Here is a 22,999-nt window from a genome sequence, read left to right as displayed (position 1 = left end):
GTAAACACGTCTTACCACATCCAGCCCAGGCATCCACCGAGCCCCCTCCCGACCCAGCCTGTTGCTCTCACCCCTCCACCCCTCTCTCTCCTCCGTCGCTCTCACCTCCGACGGGCAGACGCGGCGATCCGGTGACGAAGCTGAGGAACTGACGCCGCTGCTCGCCGCTGAACTCTGTCAGCACGCGCACCAGACGCTTGATGGCCGGCGACTCGTGTGTGTAACCGTGGTCCGGCTTGAACGCCTCGGTTAGCGTCCGCTCATCCCACGAGCTCTCCTGGGGGCACACGGGTTAGATCGGGGGTCAGAAGGGTCAGACAGGTCTGAGTTCAGATAGGTCAGACAGAGTTCGCACGGGTCAGAGTCCAGATAGTGGTCACACGAATCAGACAGGGGTCACACATTTCAGACAAGGGAGACGACGGTCACTTAGTACCGCCCAGAGTGGAGTTGAGAGTCGCGCCGACTACCTCAGCAGCTGACTTCATCCCCTATCCCCCCTATGCCCCCCCCCCCCCCGGCAGCTCAGCTCTGTGAGGAATGAACCATCAGTCGGTCTGGGCCCGGTCATTACCATGCCTTTGTGCGGGGCCGTGTTTTCGCCAGCGTGGTCTCCCGGGGGAGTCACTCCCCGACCTGCATCAATAGAGCCACATACTGCACCGGGTCGGGCAAAAACTGGTCCTCACAGCCACTGCAGAGCTGCACGCAGTGCCGACGGCTCTCTCTCTCTCTCTCTCTCTCTCTCTCTCTCTCTCCCTCTCTCTCTGCGTGCCGCAGACCCCGGGACGGTCGATAACCAATGTGCACATCATAACTCAGTGTTTCCGCCACCGCAGTGCACCACTCTCGTACCCACGCCTGCTTCGTTACCGGAATGACAGCAATCTTATCCCCTTCGCCTGCAGCTACATAAACACCACTTGGTTCATACGGAGGGCGGTCTCGACATCGTACCTGTCGATATCTACCATATAAATCGCCCGATGAGATACATATAACACAGGACTCGCACATTTGTGATCATATGATAATTTGGGGGGTCTAGGGCGCCCGGACTACGATGGTCATCGGCGCCCATTCTGCGTATCTTACAGAACTCCACCCCTGCCGCCGCTACTGTCTGCACCCGGAGCATAACTGACCTGGCTGCCGCAGAACAGGCTGTCAATCTCCTCAGGGAAGAACATGCCCAGGTTCTCGAGCGGGAACACCGACTCGAAGCCCTCTCTGAACGCCTCCATTTGCCGGTAGACGCTCTCGTAAAGCAGCCAGTGAGTCAGCAGCTGTGGATAAAGTGAAAGGTAGGGTCAGACGGAGCGACACATGAGGTGCCAGAACAGCATATCGAGTTAGAACAGCAGCGTAGGATCAGTGACATTAGACGGTGAAAAAACATACTAGAATACAATATGGACTCACTAATACAAATTTATGTAAATAGCCACAAAAGCAAAAGTACTGTAATGCAGCCAACCATCGAGACAGCAAAGGACCCCACACGATCCGCACCTGGAGGCACTAGTCCAGGTTGCAGACGATGGGACAGTAGGACAGACAGTGGGACAGTGGAACAAACAGCGGATCCCACCTTGAGGTACTGGTCGAGGTTGTGTATCGTCAGCGGCTCGTCCCGGCCGCCCCGCTTCAGCTCGATGCTCGAGTGTCCGGGCAGCGTGAAGTCGAGCCCCAGGTCCTCCACGGAGCAGCCGTCGACGCCGAGCGCCTCGATGGCGGCGCGGCGCTGCTCGGCCGTCAGCGTCTGGTCGGCCTCCAGGTGTCGGCGCCGCCGCGCCACGGCCGCCAGCTGCGACAGCGTGGCCGCCAGCGACGGGTCCAGTAGGTGCACGTCCTGGAGTGTCATGGAGCGCTCCTGGCGCAGCAGCCACTTGTAGAATGGCACGCTCAGCGGCAGGTCCAGCAGACGGAAATCCGTCAGCGCCTTGGCCATCAGCTTACCTGCGGAGGAACGGGTTGTCAAATAACGAATAGAGACCCTGGGCAGCGACCAGCGACAGGGAATGACACGAGAGGCAGTCTCCGCGCACTTAACACCGCGGGTACGGGGCCGACAGCGTAAGTGCATTTCCAAATAAGCTCCAGTACGAGCGTGAGCGCACGTCGAGTATAGTGCGGCCACTGGCCTCCATTGCAGCCCGGCAAGTCACCGCAAGTGCCCAGTATATCACCGCCAGTGGCAGCCAAAATGGTCGACAAGGCCCCGCTTCGGCAACCCACAATGCCGTCTGACCTTTCCGACAACATAGCAACAGCATAACCTCTGTACAGAAAAGCACAGTGCTACATAAATCAGCCTAAACTCGCCATACAAAAGCCACACACCACAAGCTTGCGAGTAAGCTACATAACAATCCCCAATGTAACTCCCACCCAGTTATCATTGCTCCTCCCCTCCCACCAGCCACCCACCCACCAGCCCTTCGACCAAACATCCACCAGCCTATCCCACCGCCCATCCACCAGCCCTCCGACCCTTCAGCACCACGACTTCACCCTGACCACCCTCCGTCCACCTACCGAGGAACTTGTACTTGGACTTGAGCCGTGTCACCGTTCCCGACTTGCTCGACCTGGCCACGGGCGCCGGGTAGAGTCCCAGCGGCGCGTGGATGTACTCCGCTGTGTCGACTGGGGCTGACGCGGATGATGACGATGGTCCGAGTTTGTCGGTGACGATCTCGGCCGGCGGCCGGTACCGATCTCCGCGCCACAGCTCCGCGTCCGCCCGCTGCAAAGGGGACAGGGGTCAAATAGAGGTCACAGAAGGGGTCACAGCTCCGCGTCCGCCCGCTGCAAGGGGGCAGGGGTCACACAGAGGTCACACGGGGGTCACCGAAGGGGTCACAGCTCCGCGTCCGCCCGCTGCAAAGGGCAGGGGTCATTTAGAGGTCACATGGGGTCAAACGGGGTCACAGTCACCGTCTTAGGTCTCAGAGGTCATGCAGAGGTTACACACGAATCATAGGTTACGTGAACCACAGAAGTTGCGGAGGGTGTTGCTTAGGTGGTTCGGCACGGACAGACGTTACGGCAGAGTACAGGAAGTCTGACAGAAGGCATTGTCAGCCACGCGCTGACCGGTGTACTCGGGGAGACAGTAACTCGTCGAATCCCCTAGGGGAACGGAGACAGCGGGTTCCCTCGGGGAGATAGACAACAGGTCCCAGAAAGACAAGAGACCGCTAACCCAGAGAGACAAAGACAACGGCACGACCACGGGGAGACGGAGAGTTCGGGACTCGGGTCTTGGGGGACGAGTCGGCAGGGACGCCCACGACACCGAAAGTTGGCAGTCAGACTCTGTACTGGGAGAAAACGTCTGTTGTGACAGGGGAACGCCATCAGACAGCCGGACATACAACACGATAAATTAACTCAGGCACGGTACATGATAGCTAAATGATGACCTAGCAACATAATGGCTCACAGTCTAACTTCAAGTATCACTCAGAGGTCGTGACCTCAGCGCGGTTGGCAACCGTTTCTGACCTATGAAACCCATCCATTCTGAAACTTCCTACCAATGTACACAAAGCGGCCCATCAGCGGTCGGGCGCCATTCAGTAGCGGCGACAAACTCTGCCGACGGAAGCAGCGCTCTGCGGGGCTGGCCTGGCGACAGGCTCCGCGCCGCTGACTCAATTCCCCCTCCCTCCCGCCTCTCGGGAGAGACGGCGGCTCCCATTGGCAGATTTAGCCACCTCTGTTGGACCACAGAGGCAGCGACGGCGCAAATAGCACGGCGCCACGTTTAGGCGGCGGTGACTGAATCACCGAATGTTCCGTTTTGGAAATAGCCGCAATGTATACACTGGTAGCCCAAAAGAACGACCGTGAGCCGAATTTCAGCGATACTTCGATATGTCACATTAATCATTCTCGAATCTAAAAGCAACAAAACAGGTTGCAACACTCGTAGACTTCGTAGAATATCAAAACTCTTTTTTTATTTTCTTATTTATAATCCTTAGTGTGGATGGTGTCTTGTGTAGCCGAGATAAATCGAACTCCATTTGATTTTACCGTCACCAGACCTACCCACTTCATTCTCTCCAGTCTCCCCTAAAATTCCCTACCCTCCTCTGATCCTCACCTGCAGTTCTCGTGAGACCTGCGAGTAGAACTCCAGCGTCGGTCCGAGGCCGGAGCCCACCTCGTTCTCATACTGCACTTCGAGCAGCGCCCGTGAGCCGGCCAGTTCGGCCATCAGCGCCTCAGCCTGGCGCACCAGGTCATCTCGCGACACTGTGCGCTTCTTACGCTCCAGTTTGGGCGCGATGCGGTCCTCGGAGTCGGCGGCCTGCAGCTCTGGCGAGCTCTCGATCAGACGCAGCAGCGCCCGGTCACGGTCGAATGTGGACGTGAAGAACAGCAGCTGACGCGTGTCGAACGGGAACAGGAACGGACTGCCGACACGAGCGGAGGAGATGGTCAGCGATCGGCGCGGCGCGGAACGGTGGCAAAGGGCAGATGAATAATGATGACACCAGTGATGAGATAGCAAATAAAGCACGTCACCAGAGAAAATGAAGATCAGGAGGTACAGGCATGAGAACATTGATAACCTACTCACCACATCTAAGGGGCTACAGAGCAGGGAGGAAAACGACCACTAGCCTAACATCATACTAACCCAGGAGAAACCAACCCAGCTCTCCCCACCGGTAACTTTTCTCGCCTCCCATCCGTCCCTCTCCCCACTCCCATCGCTCTCACCAGGCCAGACCGATCTGCTGCAGCCACTGCGGCGTATTGCCCGTCATAACGATCACAGGGTCCTGCAGTTGCCGGTTCGCCTTCGCCGACACCTTGCTGTTGATGAACTCCTGTTGGACCAGACACCCCACAGTCAGAGTGTGTAAGCGGGGAGAGGTTCGTAACCAGCGGCCGCGCGCCAGCGGGCGATCCGTCCAGCGGCCGGCGGCCATTTCAGTTGATCCACTCGGGCTTACCGAGTCCGTTACGGTCGACGGGGGGCCATCACAGACTGAGACCGGATGATTTGTGGCCGACAGCTCCAAACTGGTCACGGAGCTACACAGCGTATACTCGCGCAGACTTCCAATCTCCAATGGGAAACCACCACGACCCAAACCATCCCACACTGTCCACAGGTCAGTGAACCCTCCCCTCCCCCCCCCCATACGCTCCATGTGTCAGTGACCCCCCCCCCCCCACACACACACACACTCCTCGCGTTCACTCACCGATTGAGCGATGAGCGGTGCCGAGTTGCTCATCTGATAGAGGCTCCCGTAGTGTCTGCTGAGCGCATGCAGAAGCCGCAGCAGGTGCAGCGTCTCCAGACACGGGTCCGAGACTGTTACATGCTCCGGCAGCCGCGCCGTCAGGTAGGGCAGTAGGGGACAGGCCGGCTCGGGCGCTACACCCTCCGTCCACAGCTCGTCGCGCCGCTTCCCGCCGTGTTTACTGGCGCCGCTCTTGCTGCCCTTTTTGGCGTGCGAGCCGCCGCCGCGGGCCGCCGACTGCGAGCTCTCCTCCGGCGCCGGACTGCAATGGGAAAATGGGGAGGTTAAAACGGGGAGACGGGGAGTCAGAACGGGACAGACGGGACGTTAGAGCGGGAAGACGCAAAGGTCAGAAAGGGGAGACGGGGAGGTAGGATGGATATTGGGAGTCAGGACGGAGAAACGAGGTCAGAACGGGGAGGTTAGGACGGGCAGACAGGCTTGCTAGAGCGGGGCAAAACGGGCAGATTAGAGCGAGAACGCAAGCAAGGATGACCGCTCCACGAAATGAATATTTTCACACTCACTCTTACTTACTCACACTCACTCACTCACTCTTACTAAAGACCATTCTTGAAAGAACTGTCACTCAAAATACACAACCATGTCAATGTACAATACCAACAGCGCTTGGATCGAGCGATAGGCATTCAGCGCAAATTCATTGGTGAACATCACTTCGCTCATTTATCTGGCTGTCTTATCATAGCACGAAGTGCGAGTTAAAACATACAGTGATACCACGCTGAAGATTGAGCTCACTTTACTGCCCAATTAATCACCTGCTGTGGGGATAGTCATTTCGTGTATTCCGTGCACTTCACTGCAGACCATTTTGGAACTGCTAGCTATCTCTTATTGCACAGACTGCGCCCGAGCCATCACTCCTTCCGGCAGAGTCCGAGCGCACCATCACTCATTCGGCAGAGTTTGACCGAGTAATCACTCATTCCACCCAGAGCCGGCCGACGACCCACCAGCCGCCGCCAGGGACTAGCCTGCAGAGCGGTATATCATATCAGTCCTACCCAGTGCCTACATATACTCGCTGCAGCGACGTCATTTATTTCTCAGCCCCGGACTTTTCCTCCGCCAACGCCGAGCGAGGAAATCCGTAAAAAACGCCGCCGGTCGCAATTACTATCTATTTCGGTCTACCATATGGTATCTAACGTTTCAACGTGGTGCACCTTTTTAATGACACCGAGCCGGATGTACAGTTGCTCGGCGACGCAGCTCAATAGCCCCCTGAAACCTCCCGAACCAACCCCTCTCTCCCACACCTCTCGCTCTTCCCTATGTACGCACAAAGGACACTCAGGAACACCAAAGCCGCGTAAGGCGCCACCAGGCTCAGCCGGGCGCCGGTCGTACAATGCACCATTCGTAGCGCCGTGTATCACCGATCCCGTGCCGGTCAGGTCACGGTCATCCATACTCCGCACAGGGTCCGGCCGAGCTCCAATGACGCGCGCGTCCGGTCTTAACCTTCGCCCCAGTGGGGGGGGGGGGGGCATATGTTACCACCCTGTCGCGTTTTTTGCGTGTGAATGAAAAGCCGCGGCGCGTAGCGCCGCGCCGCTTGGGGTAGCTTTTGGTACATCAATTTTGGACAATGTGTGAAATTTTTGACCCCAGGTCATGTCAGGTCAGGTCACCAGGTCAAGTTAACTGACCAAGCCTAAAAAAAGTTTGCAATCATGTCCAGCCTGCAGTGTTTGTCAGAAAGGTTTTAAACTTGGTGGATTGCATGCTGTTATGGGCGCCTACAATTTGTATATCTCGGATTTTTTATATCTGTGACCTAAGGTCAGGTCAGTGGCGTGACCTTTCCATTACAAGTCAATGGAGAAAAATGAAAATGCCTCTAGATCCGTGTGTACGCATCGGAATAGTCCAAATATTTCAGAATCACAGTGATTTAGTCCACTGGTGGTGACCAAGGTGTCATTTTTGCTGATAGCCTCTAGAAAGGTCATCCGAGGTCATTTGAGGCTACAAACAGTTTTTTGCCAATAACTCGCGATTGAAAAGAGATAGAACGCTGGGGATGGTCTCATTGTGTTTGTCTTGTTGAGACGCATCGACTGATATGCAACATGACCTTTTCCGGTAAGGTCATGACCTTGACCTGAGGTCAAATTTTCAAGTTGACCTTTCAAGGTCAAATTATAGTTCATTCGACGCGTCTCGGCGAGGGGAACACGATTCTGGCCATAGAAATGTCGTGGCTTTTCGTAGTCGAAAGTAATTGTCGAAAAACACTTTTCGTAAAAACAGCTATTTTTGGAGTTTTTGCCCTCTGGAGGCTAAACCGTTGACCTGAGGTCAATATTGATAATGACCTTTTCAAAAGAAGAGTTCAAAAGCTATCGTTTGCTCTTCCATGCGTTTTTCTAGCTGCCATAGTTCCTGAGATAGCGGCATGTTTTCTGAAAAATATTATGACAATTGGCAAATTTTGACCTTTGATGACCTCTGGTAACCCCAATATTGCTCTAAGGTGAAAAATGACCGAAATACTTTCAAACGTACGCATTGCGAGCTATCGACTGCTTTTTACCGCGTCTTTCTAGCCCTCTTAGTTTTTGAGTTAGAGGTGGGTGGTAACATATGCCCCCCTCACTAGGGCGAAGTTGGCTGAGACCGCCACTGGGGCGCGGGTTAATGGGCACCAGTCTGTGCCTGTAATGGACCATTTGCCGGTATCGCTACTTTGCTCTGGTATAGATACTCGACTTCTGACCTTTTGACATTGCAACCGACTGCAATATCTCGTCTCCTTTGCCAAGCGTACCGAGGTCGGGATATTTGCCCTAGAACACTACACTATCAATAACCAAATTTATCTTTGCATGTAAGGCAGGCTCTGTCAACAGCTGAGCTTTGCTATATAATTAATTACTTGTCACAGTTCCGACTCCTGAAGCAGCAGATCGGCCGATGCTGCCTATGTGTGCACCACGACTTGTGGAGACTAGTGGACTACTGATTAGTAGACTGACTAGTGGAGAGTCATCACAGGGACCATAACAAGTAAGCAAAAGCAAACCCAAGCTTCAAACCACACCACCGCTCACCGGTAGTAGATGGTGTGCGTTCGCTGGAAGAGGTGCGTCGAGCCGACCGTCAGCTCGGAGTCGGAGTCAGTCGTGTCCTGGCTGAACTGCTGGATCGCCTGGAACACGGTCATGTTGTACGGCAGCACGTGGTCGTTGATGACGAACTGCAGCTTGTGGTTGTTGCCCTGGCTGATGCTCACTGCCGCCTGCCGAAAAAGGAGAGCACGGGTCAGCAATAGCATAGAACCGATAGAGCACTGGTCAGCATAGAACAGACAGAGCGCGGGTCAGTATAGAACCGACAGATGAACATGTCAGTATCGAACCGAAAAGAGAGCACTGCAGGTAAGCGCAGAACTGACGCACAGAACTTACACAAGTTAGCGTCCGACACACATAGGTTAGCGTCGAACTGCGATGAAACAAAAGCACATTAATTACGCACACAGCCGGTGAACATATTTGGTTAGCCATGCTGCGTTAGCGGGAGCGGTGGTATAAGCCTCCTTGTTGTTAATAACTGTAAGATTGATGTTTGGCGTTTAACCCTCGAGAAATGAGCTGCTTGCTTGCTGTTTACGCAGGGTAATCGTAACGAGCTGCTCCAAATGAGAACATTAAAGAGTTCTCAGAACGAGGGTAATTATCGGGTTCTACCGCGTCAGGCGGGAATAATTACCTAGTTCACAATCCTAGCTGAATTATCGAACTCGCAGTCTAAAATGATTCGTGCAGACATTAGAACGTAAGCTATATAGGGGATAAGATCAGTTAATGGCCAGTTATCTGTTGCGTCTATTAACCGTTCCGGAATAAAATACCACACACAGTCAGTGGCTGCAACACGGAATTAGTTTGTGGCGCCGACCGCCCATCCTCGTTTGACAATCAATAGGCCAACCGTCCATCGGTCTCTGAGTCGCGGTCCACCACAAACGGCGGTGGTGTATATAACGAAATAAAACCGCCGGCGGCCAGTGGCCCGGCGGCGGCTGATGAAGACGGATTGGACACGCGAGAGAGGCTCATCGCACACACCCGCTCACCCGGACTCCCCGTGACAGCAGCCCGCTCCATCCCTACACAGCAACCACCCACTAGAGCCCACCCGGACTTACAATAACAGTTACCACGTCAGTCACGCCCATCAAGACTTCTAACCTACCTCGCCACACCTCTCCAACTACAAGAAAACCCTCTCACCCAGCTGTCCCTATCCCTCTCCCCCTTCCTCAGTTCCCCGTCACGCACCAGCGTATCGTCGATGTCGTCGTCCGAGTCGCCGTCGTCGGAGCCGTCGTCGTCATCGTCGCGGATCCGGCCGTAGCCTCGGATCACCAGGTAGCGCTCAATGGCCTGTACGAGTGCCAGCGGGTCGATCTTGACGGGCCCGCCGCGCCACTGACGCAGACTTGTGCAGTCCGGCTGACGCTGTAGATTACACTGAAACGGTGGGAACGCGCGTTAGAAAAGGCTATACCTGCTGAAAACAAAGTCTAGTGCAGGTTATACTGAAACGAGTTGGGAAAACACAATGGGTCACGCGGCACGACACGGGCTGGTCTTTAGCCGTCGTTCCATGTGTGCCAAACAGGTCGCCCGTCGCGTCTGTCAAAAATTTTCGTGGTTTACCTGGCGCGAGCCATTTAGATCATCGCGTATGAATGACCAGCCGGGCGATACTATACTAATTGTATTGGCAATGCTGACGTCCTATGCCGCTACATTGCGTACTTAGTCCCCATAAGCTAGCGGATTCCCGGCGCTCTGGATCAGCCTGACAAGGTAACTGCGACTCATAGAAGCAAGACCCGAGAGGCCGGCGCTAGAACTGCTGAAGTCACGGCACCCTACCCACTAAAAGCTGAACGACTTTTCATCAATAAGAGGCACAACGGGTACCAGTTTGTAGTGTGTGCACGTTATACCTTCTCCTACACGTCACCCTGTGTTCTATCCCTTCTCCCTGACGTCCCCCTGTGTTCACCCTGTCTTCTACGTTCTGTGTTCTGACACTCTGATCCTATAAATCCCTCCCTCCCGAAAAGTCCCACGGTTCATCTCACGAATCTATCGACCCACCTTGAGCTGGTTCTGGTTGAAATACTTGAGCGCGCTCTGGCCGGACGGGCCGCCGGCCGTCTCTGACACATCGTGCACCTTCACAACCAGCTGCTCCACCTGAGTGACGCAGGCGTTCAGCTTGGCCACCAGCGCCTGCAGCGGCGCCGTCAGCTCGGAGGTGGCCAGGAACGGCTCCACCAGCTCCTCGGGCGCGCGCGGACAGCCGGCCAGCACGTGCAGGAACAGGCGCAGGCGGCGCTCGCGCTCAGCGCCCTCGCCGTCTGTCAGGAAGGCGGTGAGCTGCTGCACCAGGCCGCTCTGCAGCACCTCGAACGGAGAGATATCCGAGTGGCGGAGCACGGCGCCGATCTCGGCCAGCGCCGACTCGGCAGAGGCCGCCGGCGGCTGTCGGAGTCGGCTCAGCGCGCCGCCGAGACGAGACATGAGCGCCGTGTGACCGGACGTGTCGCCCGAGAAGTGGCGCGCGATAAACTGCTGGGCGCGCTCGCGGATCCAGCCGCGCACGCGCTCCTTGCTGCCCGAAAGACTGGGGCTGCTCGAGGCACGGTTCAGTAGGCCGTCCTGGGAGAGCGGAGGGAGGGGGTAGTGAGAGGGCTGTGGCAGAGGCTGGGCCAGTCAACCACGAAGGAAATGTAGGGGGTTATGGCCAAAAAAGACCACAAACATTGTGCTTTCTGTCCATACACACTGTAAATCTTTGCAAAGTGTAAAATGTTGCACAATGTGTGTACGTCCATAGTCATACACACAAAGGTGACTACCTACCAATGCATTAGAGCCCAATATGCTACACCCAAATGGTCCCATCGGCAAAGCATAGCAATGAAACGATTATTCTGGATTTAGCAGAGCCTCGCTATTGGATTCCGCGAATCACCGCAACAGCAGCATCGGCCTAAACACCAAACCACTAACATCGGCTCCACACCATTCCTCCATCAAACCTCCGTCTATCCGTCCCATTACTGCTCACCTTGTTGAGTCCCCGGTCGCCGAGAGGTGAGTTGGACACGCTGCGTCCCCAGCGGGCCGGGTTCAGACTGGCCAGGAACGACGAGGTCTGGAAGCGGCTGCCGCCCGCGCAGCCGGCGGCCGCCTTACCGCGCGCGGCCGAGCCGCCGGCGGCACCGGCCGAGCTGCCGGCCACACTGCCGCGACTGGTGCCCGCAGCTGGAACGGTGGACAGAGTAAGGGGGAGAGTCAGACAGTGTCAGACCGGGAGGATAGAGAGCAGTCAGGGAAGCACCTGAAGAAGATATAGTGCCGGGGTGCTTTAACCCGCGCCCCGCTAGGGGGGGGGGGCAGAATCTGCCCCCCCCTCCCGTTTTTCGCCAATAACTTCTAAACGCGTTACGCCAGCGACGTCAAACTTTCAGTACCTTATCATACATCAATTTGACACGTTCCCTGAAAATTTGAGCGAAATCCGTCGGAAAATTTTTGAGAAATTGACGTTTTAGTGACGTCATGTTCGCCATTTTCGCCTCAAAAACGGCAAAATTTCAAACGCCGCTAACACCTTCATTTTTAAAGGAATCAAGACGTAACAAAAAAGGTTATACGTGATTCTACTTTGTCTATCAAATGGCTATCTCGGTTTTTTGAAAATTTTGGATTTTGGCCAAAATTTTTAAAAAAAACTGACTATTTTGGGAAAATATTTATAAATTCCAAAATTTTGAGTTTATCGAAAAAAACCGGAATATATGTCAAAGAAGTGGTCTATGTGCACCTACATACCAATTTTTTGAAGAATCGGTTTAAAAATGTGGGAGTTATTCGAAATTTTATGACGTCACGACACACAAAAAATTTGAAAAATGATTTTTTTTTGAAGTTCTAGACCTCGTACGGAAACAAAAATAGCACCATTCGATTCGCCGTGAAAAATGCATCGAATAGACACCTTTTTAGGCCTTAACAACCAACTTCAAAATTTGACCTCACTTGACCTGACCTTGACCTGACCTCGACCTGAAATTCATCCAGAGGTGGTCCATATCACTTATTGAGTGTGCCTATTGAATTCCATGAGTAAAATGACCCATAAAACATGTGTCGCACATGCCCTTTTCTATATTTTGTTTTGGTGACCTGACCTGACCTGACCATGACCTTGACCTTTGAATGACATTGTGTGCAACGAATATTGTCTTGGTAGTCTAAGAACACGTTTTGGGCAATCAGTCTCAGTCCATTCTTCGGCAACTACGGTGCAAGGCCGATACTGTAGAAACTTGTATTTTGTACCCTTGACCTGACCTTGACCTGAACTCTGACCTACTTAAGCAAAAAAAATTGGGCTCTTAAGATCCGCCTTGTTGAGAGCTTTCGATTGCCGTTTTCCCCGTCTTTCTACGACCATCGGTTCGGAAGTTAGACAGGGGGGGGGGCAGAATCTGCCCCCCCCCCCCCCAGCAGGGCGCGTATGGCTGAATAGCCCAGCGGGGCGCGGGTTAAAGGGACAGTATCATCGAAAAAAAAATCAATGTATGGAGCTGATTTTTTTTACTAGCATTTCTTATTTTTCTGAATCAGAAAAACATAGTTTGAGGACCGAACTTGGTGAAATATATTGCAACCACATTTCATTTTCATGATTCATTTTCATGAGCGAACCACCACTATACAAGCATGACCGCCAGTTTGGAATCATGCAAAATTACTACAGAACTGGCGCAGATAATACATTATTGACGCTACGCTTACGCGGTCGTTCTTCTGATTGAGTTGTCCTTAGGGAGAGGTAGTCTTAGGTATTGCCTATAAAAATATCACGTGACAATTGGAGGGAGTGACAATTGGACGTGACAATTGACAATGGGATAAAATATCACGTGACAATCACGTGATAAACGCCATACATTGGAGGGAGATTGTGATTCAAGCTGGAGGAATTCCTTTGATGAGCCGCTAGAATCCGAGGGAAACAGCGGAAATTGCCTACGACTATTTAATGAATTTAACGGTGATGAATAAGTGCGAAAAACGTTTTGGCTTTATAAAATTTGATGAAATGACCAGGGTAAAAGTTTTATTACTGGCGGTCAATTCAAAACGGCGCAAACATTTAAACAGTGAAGATAGTGAAGCACGATTTAAAGTGTAGTACACCTTTCGTACTTTGAGCGGCGATAGCGGGATAACGGTGTGGAGCTTCGAGGATCGGTCTTCAGTTCCCGGACCAGAAAGGTGGGGCCTATGCAATGTCAAATTTCATCAAAATGGTGGTACTGTCCCTTTAAATCGAAGATTCCAAATATCCAGCGTAACGTGAAAAATCACACGAAGCTGAGCAGCTGAATACATGGCTGTCTTCCAAGTTCCAATTACTAGCAGGTGTGGCGCCTCCTCCACCGGAAGCAAGCTGTCCAATTCATTCAATCCAAACTGTCCCACAAGTCCAAAATTCACAGAGTACACGGAAACTCAGCGCAGGCGTACCTAAAATGTTCCCGACATACTAGGGTTGACTATTAAGTAATGGAAGTGCCTTAAGCAATTAAACGTTTTTGCACGTGCACATGTTTTCTTGGTGTCAGTTCATGCGCCGATGTTTTTTCTATCCAATGGTGAAGACCACATGTTCTTAGCTACTTTTTGCTCCAAGCTATCGTCGTTTTCCCAAGAGACCACCCAAACCTGCGGCGCACCACGAAAAAGGAGTCTGGCAATGGCCAAAATCGCGCGCCAAGCGCCAGCGCGAGGTCATCAGAGCTTATTGGCTTATTGTTATGGCTACACAATGGACAATTTCTATATTTTCATCAAAACAATACACATTGGCACGATAAATGACAGCATACACTACTCCACATAATCGCCTTCAAGCATCACACACCATTCCAGCCTCGTCTTGACCCACTCCTGGAACGCCGCCAGAAGGCCGATCGGCGCTTTCTTTCTCAAACCGATGAAACCACCGACTTATCGTCTGTGGGGAGGCTGTGTCGCTCCATGCACTTAGAAAATAAATTTTCTGATCTTGGTAGGCCTTTTCCCTACAACAAACTGAGCTCTAATGACCTTGCACTCGGCGCTGGCGCGCAGCTTTGGCCATTGCCAGGTGGTGCGCCACAGGTTCGGGTGGTCTCTTGGGAAAACGACGATGGCTTATAGCAAAAAGTAGCTAGGGACATGTGGTCTTCACTATTGGATAGAAAAAAGATCGGCGCATGAAATGACACCTAAATAATGTGTGCACGTGCAAACCCGTTTAATTGCTTAACCCGCGCCCTGCTGGGGGGGGGGTGTTTGAACACCCCCCCTTGTGGTTTTTCGCGAATATCTCAAAAACGGCGGCGCGGAGCGCCGCCGTTTTTGGTACACCTTATCATACATCAATTCTACACATGTTGTGAAAATTTCAGACCAAGGTCATTCAAGGTCAGGTCACCAGGTCACTTGAAGTGACCTCACCTCATAAAAACTTTCAATGTCTGTCATAGCTACACCGAGTGACCGATCGCTTTGAAACTTTCAGCGATTGCTAATAGCAATAGCATGTACAAAATGTATATCTCAGAATTTTGATATCGATGACCTAAGGTCAGGTCAATTTTGCGACCTCCCCATTATAAGTCAATGGGAGAAAATTGAAATGCGCCTCTTTTGGATGAAAGACATTATAAACACTCCCAAACACCGAATTACATGTGGTTTAGACACACTGAACTTGAAAATGGTGTCCGTGACCCTTGTTTATGCCCTGAGGTCATCTTAGGTCACGAATGGTATCTAACAGTTTTTCGCAAATAACTTTTGATAGAGGCATGCTAGAGCGATGAAAACACCTTAGATGTGTTCAGCTCGACGATACGGATCGACTGATATGCAACATGACCCTTTCCGGTCAGGTCATGACCTTGACCTGAGGTCAAATTTTCAAGTTGACCTTTCAAGGTCAAGTTATAGTTCATTCGATGCGTCTTGACGAGAGGAACACGATGCCGGTAAAAGTAAGCTCGTACAAGGCTTGGGTCAAAAGTTATTGCAGAAAAACTGTTTTCGAAAAAATCGGCTATTTTTGCAGTTTTTGCCCCCTGCAGGCAAAACCGTTGACGTTAGGTCAAATCTGAGAGAATTACTCAGAAAGGGCGTTAATAGGGCTATCGAATGCGCTTTTCCGCGGCGCTGTAGCTCTATTGGTTCCCGAGTTATGCGTTGGCTTCTTGAAAATTTTCGACATTCGACCTGGAAATCGGCGAAATTTTGCCTTCAATGACCTCTGGTGACCTGACCTTTGACCTGACCAAAAAATTGACCGAAGTGATTTCGTCATTATTTTTTACGCTCTTTCGAACGCCGCCTTCCGCGTATCGCTACGTGGCCCAGGAACCGAGTTACAAGGGGGGGTGTTCAAACACCCCCCCCCCCCAGCAGGGCGTGGAAATCCAGGACCCCCAGCAGGGCGCGGGTTAATGCACTTCCATTACTTAATAGTCAACCCTAGTACAATCGCTAGCGCTCATCTGGTTGAGCTCACCTTGCCTTCTCCAGCCCACTGAAAGTTCAACTCACACTAACAAATGTGCCGATCAGTCGCCGGTTTTGACTCCCCTTTACCCGCGCCTGTTTATACGCCCAGCATTGCGGTTCAGAGTCGGCCAACTTCGGATCAAACATTGCCTCCTGGTAGTTCGGTCACTGGCCTAACAGTTCTCAGGCCACAGTCAGTAGTTCATCCTATCTACCCCACACATTCCTCTTCGCCCCATCGTCCCAATAGTCCCATGTGACCGTGCGTGTGGGCCGGCTATCCCCTCCGCCTCCAAATCACCTCGTTTGGCATGCGCTGGCGGTCGGGGTCGATCGCCTATGGACCGGACTGACTGGCTGATTGACTGACTGCCCCGGAACGGGGGCGGGGGCGGGGGCGGGGGCGGCTCCAATCAGCGCCAGCCAATCAGTGTCGCTCGCGGCAGCTCCCCAGGATGGCAGCGGCAGCCCCCGACGGCCACCCCCACGCCAGCAGAGCTCCCAATGGCGCGGGTTCGATTTCCGAACGTCTAAACATGGCTCGGTCGGTACTGCTGCTACCCGCGGCAGAGTGCACCAGCTGACCGATTCAGGCCAACATTATAATTGGCGTATGTGGGTGGGAAAGAGCTGCTTTCAGTTCAGAGCATCAATTGAATGGTAAGAGTGTGCTGGCATCTCATTCATACTTGATTGGCCCACGTCCTACGATCAAATGCGTTAATAGCTGATGTCTAATTAAAACAATATCCCCGTTACCAATCCCACTTATCCAAACCCCAACTGGGATTGATCTTCTCAAAGCTCTGCTCCTCCAAGCTGTGAAAACCTTGAGCTCACAGCTCCACTCTAGCCACGCAATAACACCTGCACCGTTCGACCTTCCAACCTTCCGACCGACCGACGGCCTCCTTGGCAACCAGTATCGACTGAATCGGCAGCCTTCTGCTGCGGCGTAGGACGGCCGCGATGTATAACACATGATGGCGCCGCACAGAACGCTCGGCGAAATGCCACGTGGCTCCCCGTTGCCATGCCACACGTGGCTATTGGTGTGTTGTGCGACTTGAAGACTAAGAGAATAGCAAACACCGCAGCGCAGCAGCTGGTCCCCTATGCTTTCAGGAAAAGCTCCTGACCAGTCACTCTTGACATGAAATGTTGAAGTGCTAAAAACCCATCGCAGTTAATACGAAAGCGTGACTTAATTCGGATAAATTTCACCTATAACTAACCCCCATAACTAACCCCCACTGTACTTTCTCGATAAGCAGGGACCAGCCCATTGGCTGCTTGACACATGCTACTACACACAAAATTTCAGATCAAACAAAAATGCAATGGCATCTCGCGCGCATGACCTCGTCATCGACGGCCGAGTGGCTCGGTCTTTCATTATCTTCCGGCTCGACACACAATGGGAACTAAGTGCGATCGAGAAAAAAAAATGGAGAAGCCGGGAACTTTGTCAGCACACACAGAAACAAACTCTGACCGAACACTGACAGCGCAGCACGAAGCAGTTGCGACGGGGGCGAGCACAAGTTAGACGCAGAGTTTCGACGCGTCAACTTCAGTGAGGTGTTGACGAAATAACAGGTCTCACAGGAGTTGGAAAAGACATTGAAAGTCATCAAGGCGTCACTGAGGACGGGGAAAAACAGTGGTGAAAAAAGCAAATACACTAAACACAAACAGAACTGGCAGGGTGAACCTGGAAAGCTGGACCACAAACTCACCAACACACACGCACACAGAAGGAGAATACCGACGACTCGGAGGGCTTACAACCGACCGTCATGCATGCGTAATACGTATGCATATCCAAGCCTACCCACTCATACACAGGCAAAAAGCATTCTGCCGCCTATCCTTCACCCACCACTCAACTGAAAACAGGCAAAAAAAGCAGTCACAAAAACTGACCCCCCATTAACGCCGGCGGCCTAACCTCTCTGGCCTAACGGCGGCCTAACTAACCTCTGGAGAGCGACTCCATAGCAGAGCTGGCCATACTCGGTGAGGCCGACTGTGACGCCTCCTCCTGCCGCGACTTGCGTGACGCGTTTCCGGGCCGCTTCGAGGTCCGCTTACGCTTCAGCACGTCGCTGAGGCTGCTGACGGGGGCAGGGAGAGCGGATGTCAGTACTCAGTGGTGAGTGGCGCGGTAGGGTATGTGGATCACTCCGAGCTTTTAAACAAGTGAGATGAGGGCTAGATCTGCTAGATGAGAGCATAAAGTCTGCTAGATGAGAGCATGAGGTAAAATGCGTATCTTTCTGCTGTGGAGGAAAATCAACCAGACAGGTTGTTGACGTCAAACTGAGTGAGGACTAGTGGATGGGACGCTTTTGAAGACGATCTAAGCCATTCACTGAAGTGATGTCTAATGCTCACAGCATCCGCGGGAAAGTCCCGTACGGAACGCGTCCCACGCACCTCTCAAAGAAGACAATTGAAAATAGTCCTGCTCGAGCCGTGGGGGACCCCTGGTGCCTGAATATAACCAGAATCAGCATACAGCTGAGGTTCAGACCACCCCATCCCAGCAGCTACAGCCGCCAGCGGCGCTGACAGGCTCTGACGCAGTTAGCGAGCGGCGCGCAGCTACGTCACAGCTGTCATCGAGGAGCGCCGGCTGCCGGCGACAGCACGCAGCAATATCACCGGCGGGCGCGCCTCATACCGCCCCAGTCTACCGCCGGCGAGCAGTCACCCGCCCCTGACTCTCCGACAATTAGGGCCGGACTGTTTGTTCGTCCCGCCCGCGGCGTGTTGACTAATGGTGTTAACCCAGATCCACCGAACCCCGGCGCTCTCACAGCGGCGCTGGAATTACTGAGCCAGATTCGATGATGCACTCTGAGCAGCTCTGCAGTCACAGGCTGTTTATAGACAGCCCAGATACATCGACCCATATATGAATGAGAGCAGGGTCTCAAGGTGTCGCCCAGAATACCCAAACTATGGTAATTCGTACCCCGTCGAAAGGCTGAGTTGCAGTCCTGAAACAGTACTAGCGCACTCTAACACTGGTTCCCCTGGAGTTAATATCTTGGGTCCCTTTCGAAGCACTGGTTATTCCCGTTCCCTTATGCACTCACAGGTTGGTCCCCTCGTCACCGGCCGCGGACCCGGCGGCCGGCGGCGGCGGCGTCTCCAGGTAGGCGGGCAGGGAGGCGCTGCTGGGTCCGGCGGCACACAGCTCCGTGCCGCCGCCGCTGCCGCCGCTGCTGCCCACCGCGCCGGCCGCGCCGCCGGCCACGGGGGACGGTGCGGGCGCCGTGGGATCGGCAGCCAGCTGGTTGATCTGGTACACCACACCTGGATGGGGCAAGAGAGAGGCGTCACGTTAGTTGCTGATCACAAGAATGATTCCTACTGAGGCTTGAACACCACACTTGGGTAATGGGTAGACCGTGCAGAGGTTTGGGTGTCAAATCATAGGGATCACTACTCAATGTTCATACTGAAAACTGGAGGAAACAGTCGGATACATATTTTACTCGCCAATGACGATTAAAATGGATCCAATTCCCCAAAAATTAGCGAAAAACACGGCCAAAGCGGTTTGCCAACTATTTGTAGCTGAACCAAAATCTCGCTACTCAGTTCCTCAAACCCCTAAGCGGTAGCCACCTCGCCTCGCGCTGTCTGTACCTTCTCGTCTGAAATGGACGCTGCACTGCTCGGGCAGTTTCTGGATGAGCACCTCTGCCAGCTGGAGAGCGGCCACGACGATCTTCAGGTCTCCGGAGGAGAGCATACCGGTGAGGTGGGAGGACACCTCCTGAATGCCCACCAGGTCCTGAGAGGGACAATGTCAGGGTGGTTAGACTGTGGCCGAGGAGGCGACGAGGAAACTACAAGAACAGTTATAGTTATATATAGGGAAAGAAAATAAAGCACAAATAAAAAAATGCCTCGTAAGTTTGATGCCGAACGCGTTCAGATTGTTACCGAGCGAGAAACAAAATGCGTTTAAAGCTGGATGCCGAACGCGTTCGGACTGTTACCGAGTGAAAAAAAAAAACACCGGACAAAGGCCTGAGCAAGGACGAGACTGGTACCGGGAAACTACCTAAACGAAAAATAAAACAAAGCAGACATAATGCCTACATAATAAATAAACACATAGTTTCTCAGGCAGGGAGACCAACCAGGATGGTCGCGAGTAGTAATAATGATGATCGTGGCGATGGTCGTTGGGAGTCCGGATCCACGCCGACGAGGTCACGTGATTGTGGGAATCGCCGGGCAGGAAATTATTCACGGCGGGATATTACGGAAAACGAGCGCTCCGACTCAAAGGTCCCCGGCTTAATGGTCCAGCAGTGGCATGGCACCGGGGCGACCGACCCGCTATCGTTTCTCGGTAGTGATAAATACCCTACGTAACATTCGAAAAGTGAAACAATACAAGCTCCAACCCATCAGCAGTCTGGAACTATAAAATTAAACAATTCGACAGAATTATCAGTATTTTTTTCAAGCGAAAGATGCCAATCACCCCGTCCTTCTCCCAAACGTCCGCCCGTCTCTTCCGGCCGCCATCACCCACCTTCAGCATATCAGGGCTGGCGAAGTAGACCATCCTCAGGATGGCGCGCAGACACATATGACGCACAGCCGGGCCGGCGCACGAGCTGTACACCTTGTAGAGGATCGAGAACAGGGTGCCCACCAGGCCGGCGAACAGCGGTCGGTTGCCCTGCAGCGCGGTGAGCCGTGGGTCGGCGCCGGGCGGGGGCGCCGGAGCGGGGGTGCCCGGGGCGCCGGCGCCCGCCGCCGGACCCGTCACTGTGCGCCGCTGGATCGGCCGCGACGTGCCCGTGCCCTCGTTGATCTGGCGCATCGTGTTGAAGTCGATGGTGTAGTGGCGACCCATGAAGTCCAGCTGCACCTCGTCGTCGCCGGCCTGGTTCGCCGTCTGGGGAAGGGGGAGAAGTTAGCAACGGTGGGTAGCAGAGGTTTGGAGGTGGTTCGACGTCTGGGGCTGAGCTGGTAACAGCAAGTGTCGCAAGGTCAGAGGAGGCTGGCTCGCTGTCTGGACATTACAGCAACAGTCGGGAGGTCGCTGCGATATTTTGTGAGATGAAAACGAATTACATTTGCCACGGCTCTGAATTTTTCGACGCCACCAGTCATTCAATCAATCAATGTGAGCCATTCGACCGTGATCGCTCGAATGGCAGACACAAATTGACATGATCCGACGCCGAAATCGAAAGCTCATTTGAAAAATGAGGCGTCAACGGCAATAAACGAGTTCATATTCACAACGCCATAAAAACTAGAACGATCTACATCGCAACACTGAGCCACGTGGCAACGAGAAAATAAGTAAAGCAATATATGCACAAGTTGTGGATATATTCGTTTCAGTTGTGGGCCATAACTCAAAATAACAACTAGCGCCAAGCGCATCTCAACTCCGCGGGTTATCCAACGTCCCGAGACAAATAATACACCCGCCGGGTAAAACTCACACCCTCAGCGCGACTTACCTCGACCGTGAAGCTGTCGGCGTGTGAGTAGTTGTGCCAGTTGTTACGATCATCGCGCCACTGCCACTGCACATACTCCTGGGGAGAACAGGGGAGGGGGAGAGTCAGACAGCGGCATTACACTAGGCAGGGCAAGCTGCAAGGCGGTATCACCGAGTTCGAACAGAGCGCCCCACACCAGATACAAAGGGACACACAACCACCAGAAGGAGCAGAACGAGTTACAATCAGCAACCAGGAACACAGTATTATTGAGTCCCGGCAGAAAGTTCCAAAACTTTCACCCAGGGACATAAGCCACCAATTCATAATAAAACGTGACGAACCAATGCGACACGACACAATAACGGCAAAGTTAGCCCACCAAACACATTTAATTGGCAAAATAGCACAGCACTCTTTGTTGCCTGGTAACACCAGCACGTGTATGGAGATTACCAAGGGAATCCAAGTTATCAAAGGGACCTAAATCCCCCACAGGGTGTGTTCAGTACGGTACACTCATCACTCATCAGTCGACGCATCGGCATCAAAGGCAGACAGCTGCGGCAATGGCGATATAATTCGACCGCCAAACACCCGGGCGATTCATCAACAGCGCGTGTTCAGTAACGCGGCCGCAGCCACCTGGCGCACTGCACCTACCGCGGCGCGGCACCTAGCCGTCTGAAACAGCACCTGTTCCCGCACCTAACCACCTGCTGCTACAGCCGTGCCGCAGCAGTCTACCTGCGGCTACACCCACATAGCACCAGCGGCCTACCCGCGGCTACGACTGTTCCCATACCGTGCGGCGGCAGCGGCGAATATTTGAAGTCCGCTACAATGCGAGGAAAAGTCCAAAGTGCGTCACACGTAAAACGTTATAATGGTATTTGTTGTACTAGTAACTATGCAGAAATGACGCTTACTTTGTCTTTATGTCAGTATGTGTCATCGCCAGGGGTTGGCTGAACACCTGTCTTTGAAAAGCGGGGCTTAGGTAGTTGACAGTGTGGATTATTGGATACAATGCCTTGTGGCGATTGTACGTAAGGAGCGGCCGTGAGTAACTATAACGGGCACGCCTCACCCCTGTCTACGTTTAACCGTGGGTATACATACGCTGCCACTCTGGTCACTTACCCGCGGGTATATCCTGAAGAGCCACTGGTCCACACTGAAGAGTCCGTCCGTGGGCAGGGCGGGCAGCAGGTCTCCGACCAGACACATCAGAGCGTACAGCTCCTCCGGGTTCCGGGAGACCAGCTCCATCTGAACAGAGACAACAGATGTGACAAACAGCTGTGACAAACATACTGACACATCATGACGTATAGCTCCTCCGGGTTCCAGGATACCTGGGGCATTCCACGATAGATCGTACCACTTTTTTTCCAATTTGACACCCTCATCTCTTGGATTTTAACGATAATAGGTCTATGGGGTAATCAGGGGCTCTGAATTCTCCTGTAACAATTTCAGGCTTATCAGATGAGTAGTTTTTGAGTTGTAGTGTATAACATATTTTGGATCTTGCGTTGCAGCGCCAAGTTTGGCGGGCTGTAACTCTAAGACGGATAATCTAAATGCCATATGCTATACGGCATTGAACTTG

General features: G+C 53.0%; 1 protein-coding gene across 3 annotated transcripts in view; it reads right to left on the bottom strand.

Annotated features, from left to right (window-relative positions):
* Positions 1-22,999, bottom strand: part of LOC122368926 (E3 ubiquitin-protein ligase TRIP12-like) — an 82,742-nt gene that overhangs the window by 1,683 nt on the left and 58,060 nt on the right. For 2 of the 3 annotated variants that reach the window (XM_043343248.1, XM_043343250.1), the window contains 17 exons: positions 22,528-22,656; positions 21,403-21,480; positions 20,457-20,825; positions 19,556-19,703; positions 19,000-19,219; positions 17,876-18,012; positions 11,391-11,587; positions 10,415-10,978; positions 9,584-9,775; positions 8,351-8,538; positions 5,229-5,532; positions 4,738-4,847; positions 4,115-4,427; positions 2,539-2,749; positions 1,592-1,959; positions 1,146-1,286; positions 106-277 (listed from right to left, as the gene is read on the bottom strand). In XM_043343248.1, the coding sequence (XP_043199183.1) occupies positions 106-277; positions 1,146-1,286; positions 1,592-1,959; positions 2,539-2,749; positions 4,115-4,427; positions 4,738-4,847; positions 5,229-5,532; positions 8,351-8,538; positions 9,584-9,775; positions 10,415-10,978; positions 11,391-11,587; positions 17,876-18,012; positions 19,000-19,219; positions 19,556-19,703; positions 20,457-20,825; positions 21,403-21,480; positions 22,528-22,656 (3,841 nt within the window). The remainder of the gene's footprint in view (positions 1-105; positions 278-1,145; positions 1,287-1,591; positions 1,960-2,538; positions 2,750-4,114; positions 4,428-4,737; positions 4,848-5,228; positions 5,533-8,350; positions 8,539-9,583; positions 9,776-10,414; positions 10,979-11,390; positions 11,588-17,875; positions 18,013-18,999; positions 19,220-19,555; positions 19,704-20,456; positions 20,826-21,402; positions 21,481-22,527; positions 22,657-22,999) is intronic. The other variant, XM_043343249.1, reaches the window with a different exon arrangement.

The sequence above is a fragment of the Amphibalanus amphitrite genome, unplaced genomic scaffold, assembly GCF_019059575.1.
Source record: "Amphibalanus amphitrite isolate SeventyFive unplaced genomic scaffold, NRLGWU_Aamphi_draft 000990F_arrow, whole genome shotgun sequence".
In the NCBI taxonomy this organism is placed as follows: Eukaryota; Metazoa; Arthropoda; class Thecostraca; order Balanomorpha; family Balanidae; genus Amphibalanus; species Amphibalanus amphitrite.
Note: the sequence above shows the minus strand (reverse complement) of the source record. Positions and strands in the feature narration are given on the sequence as shown.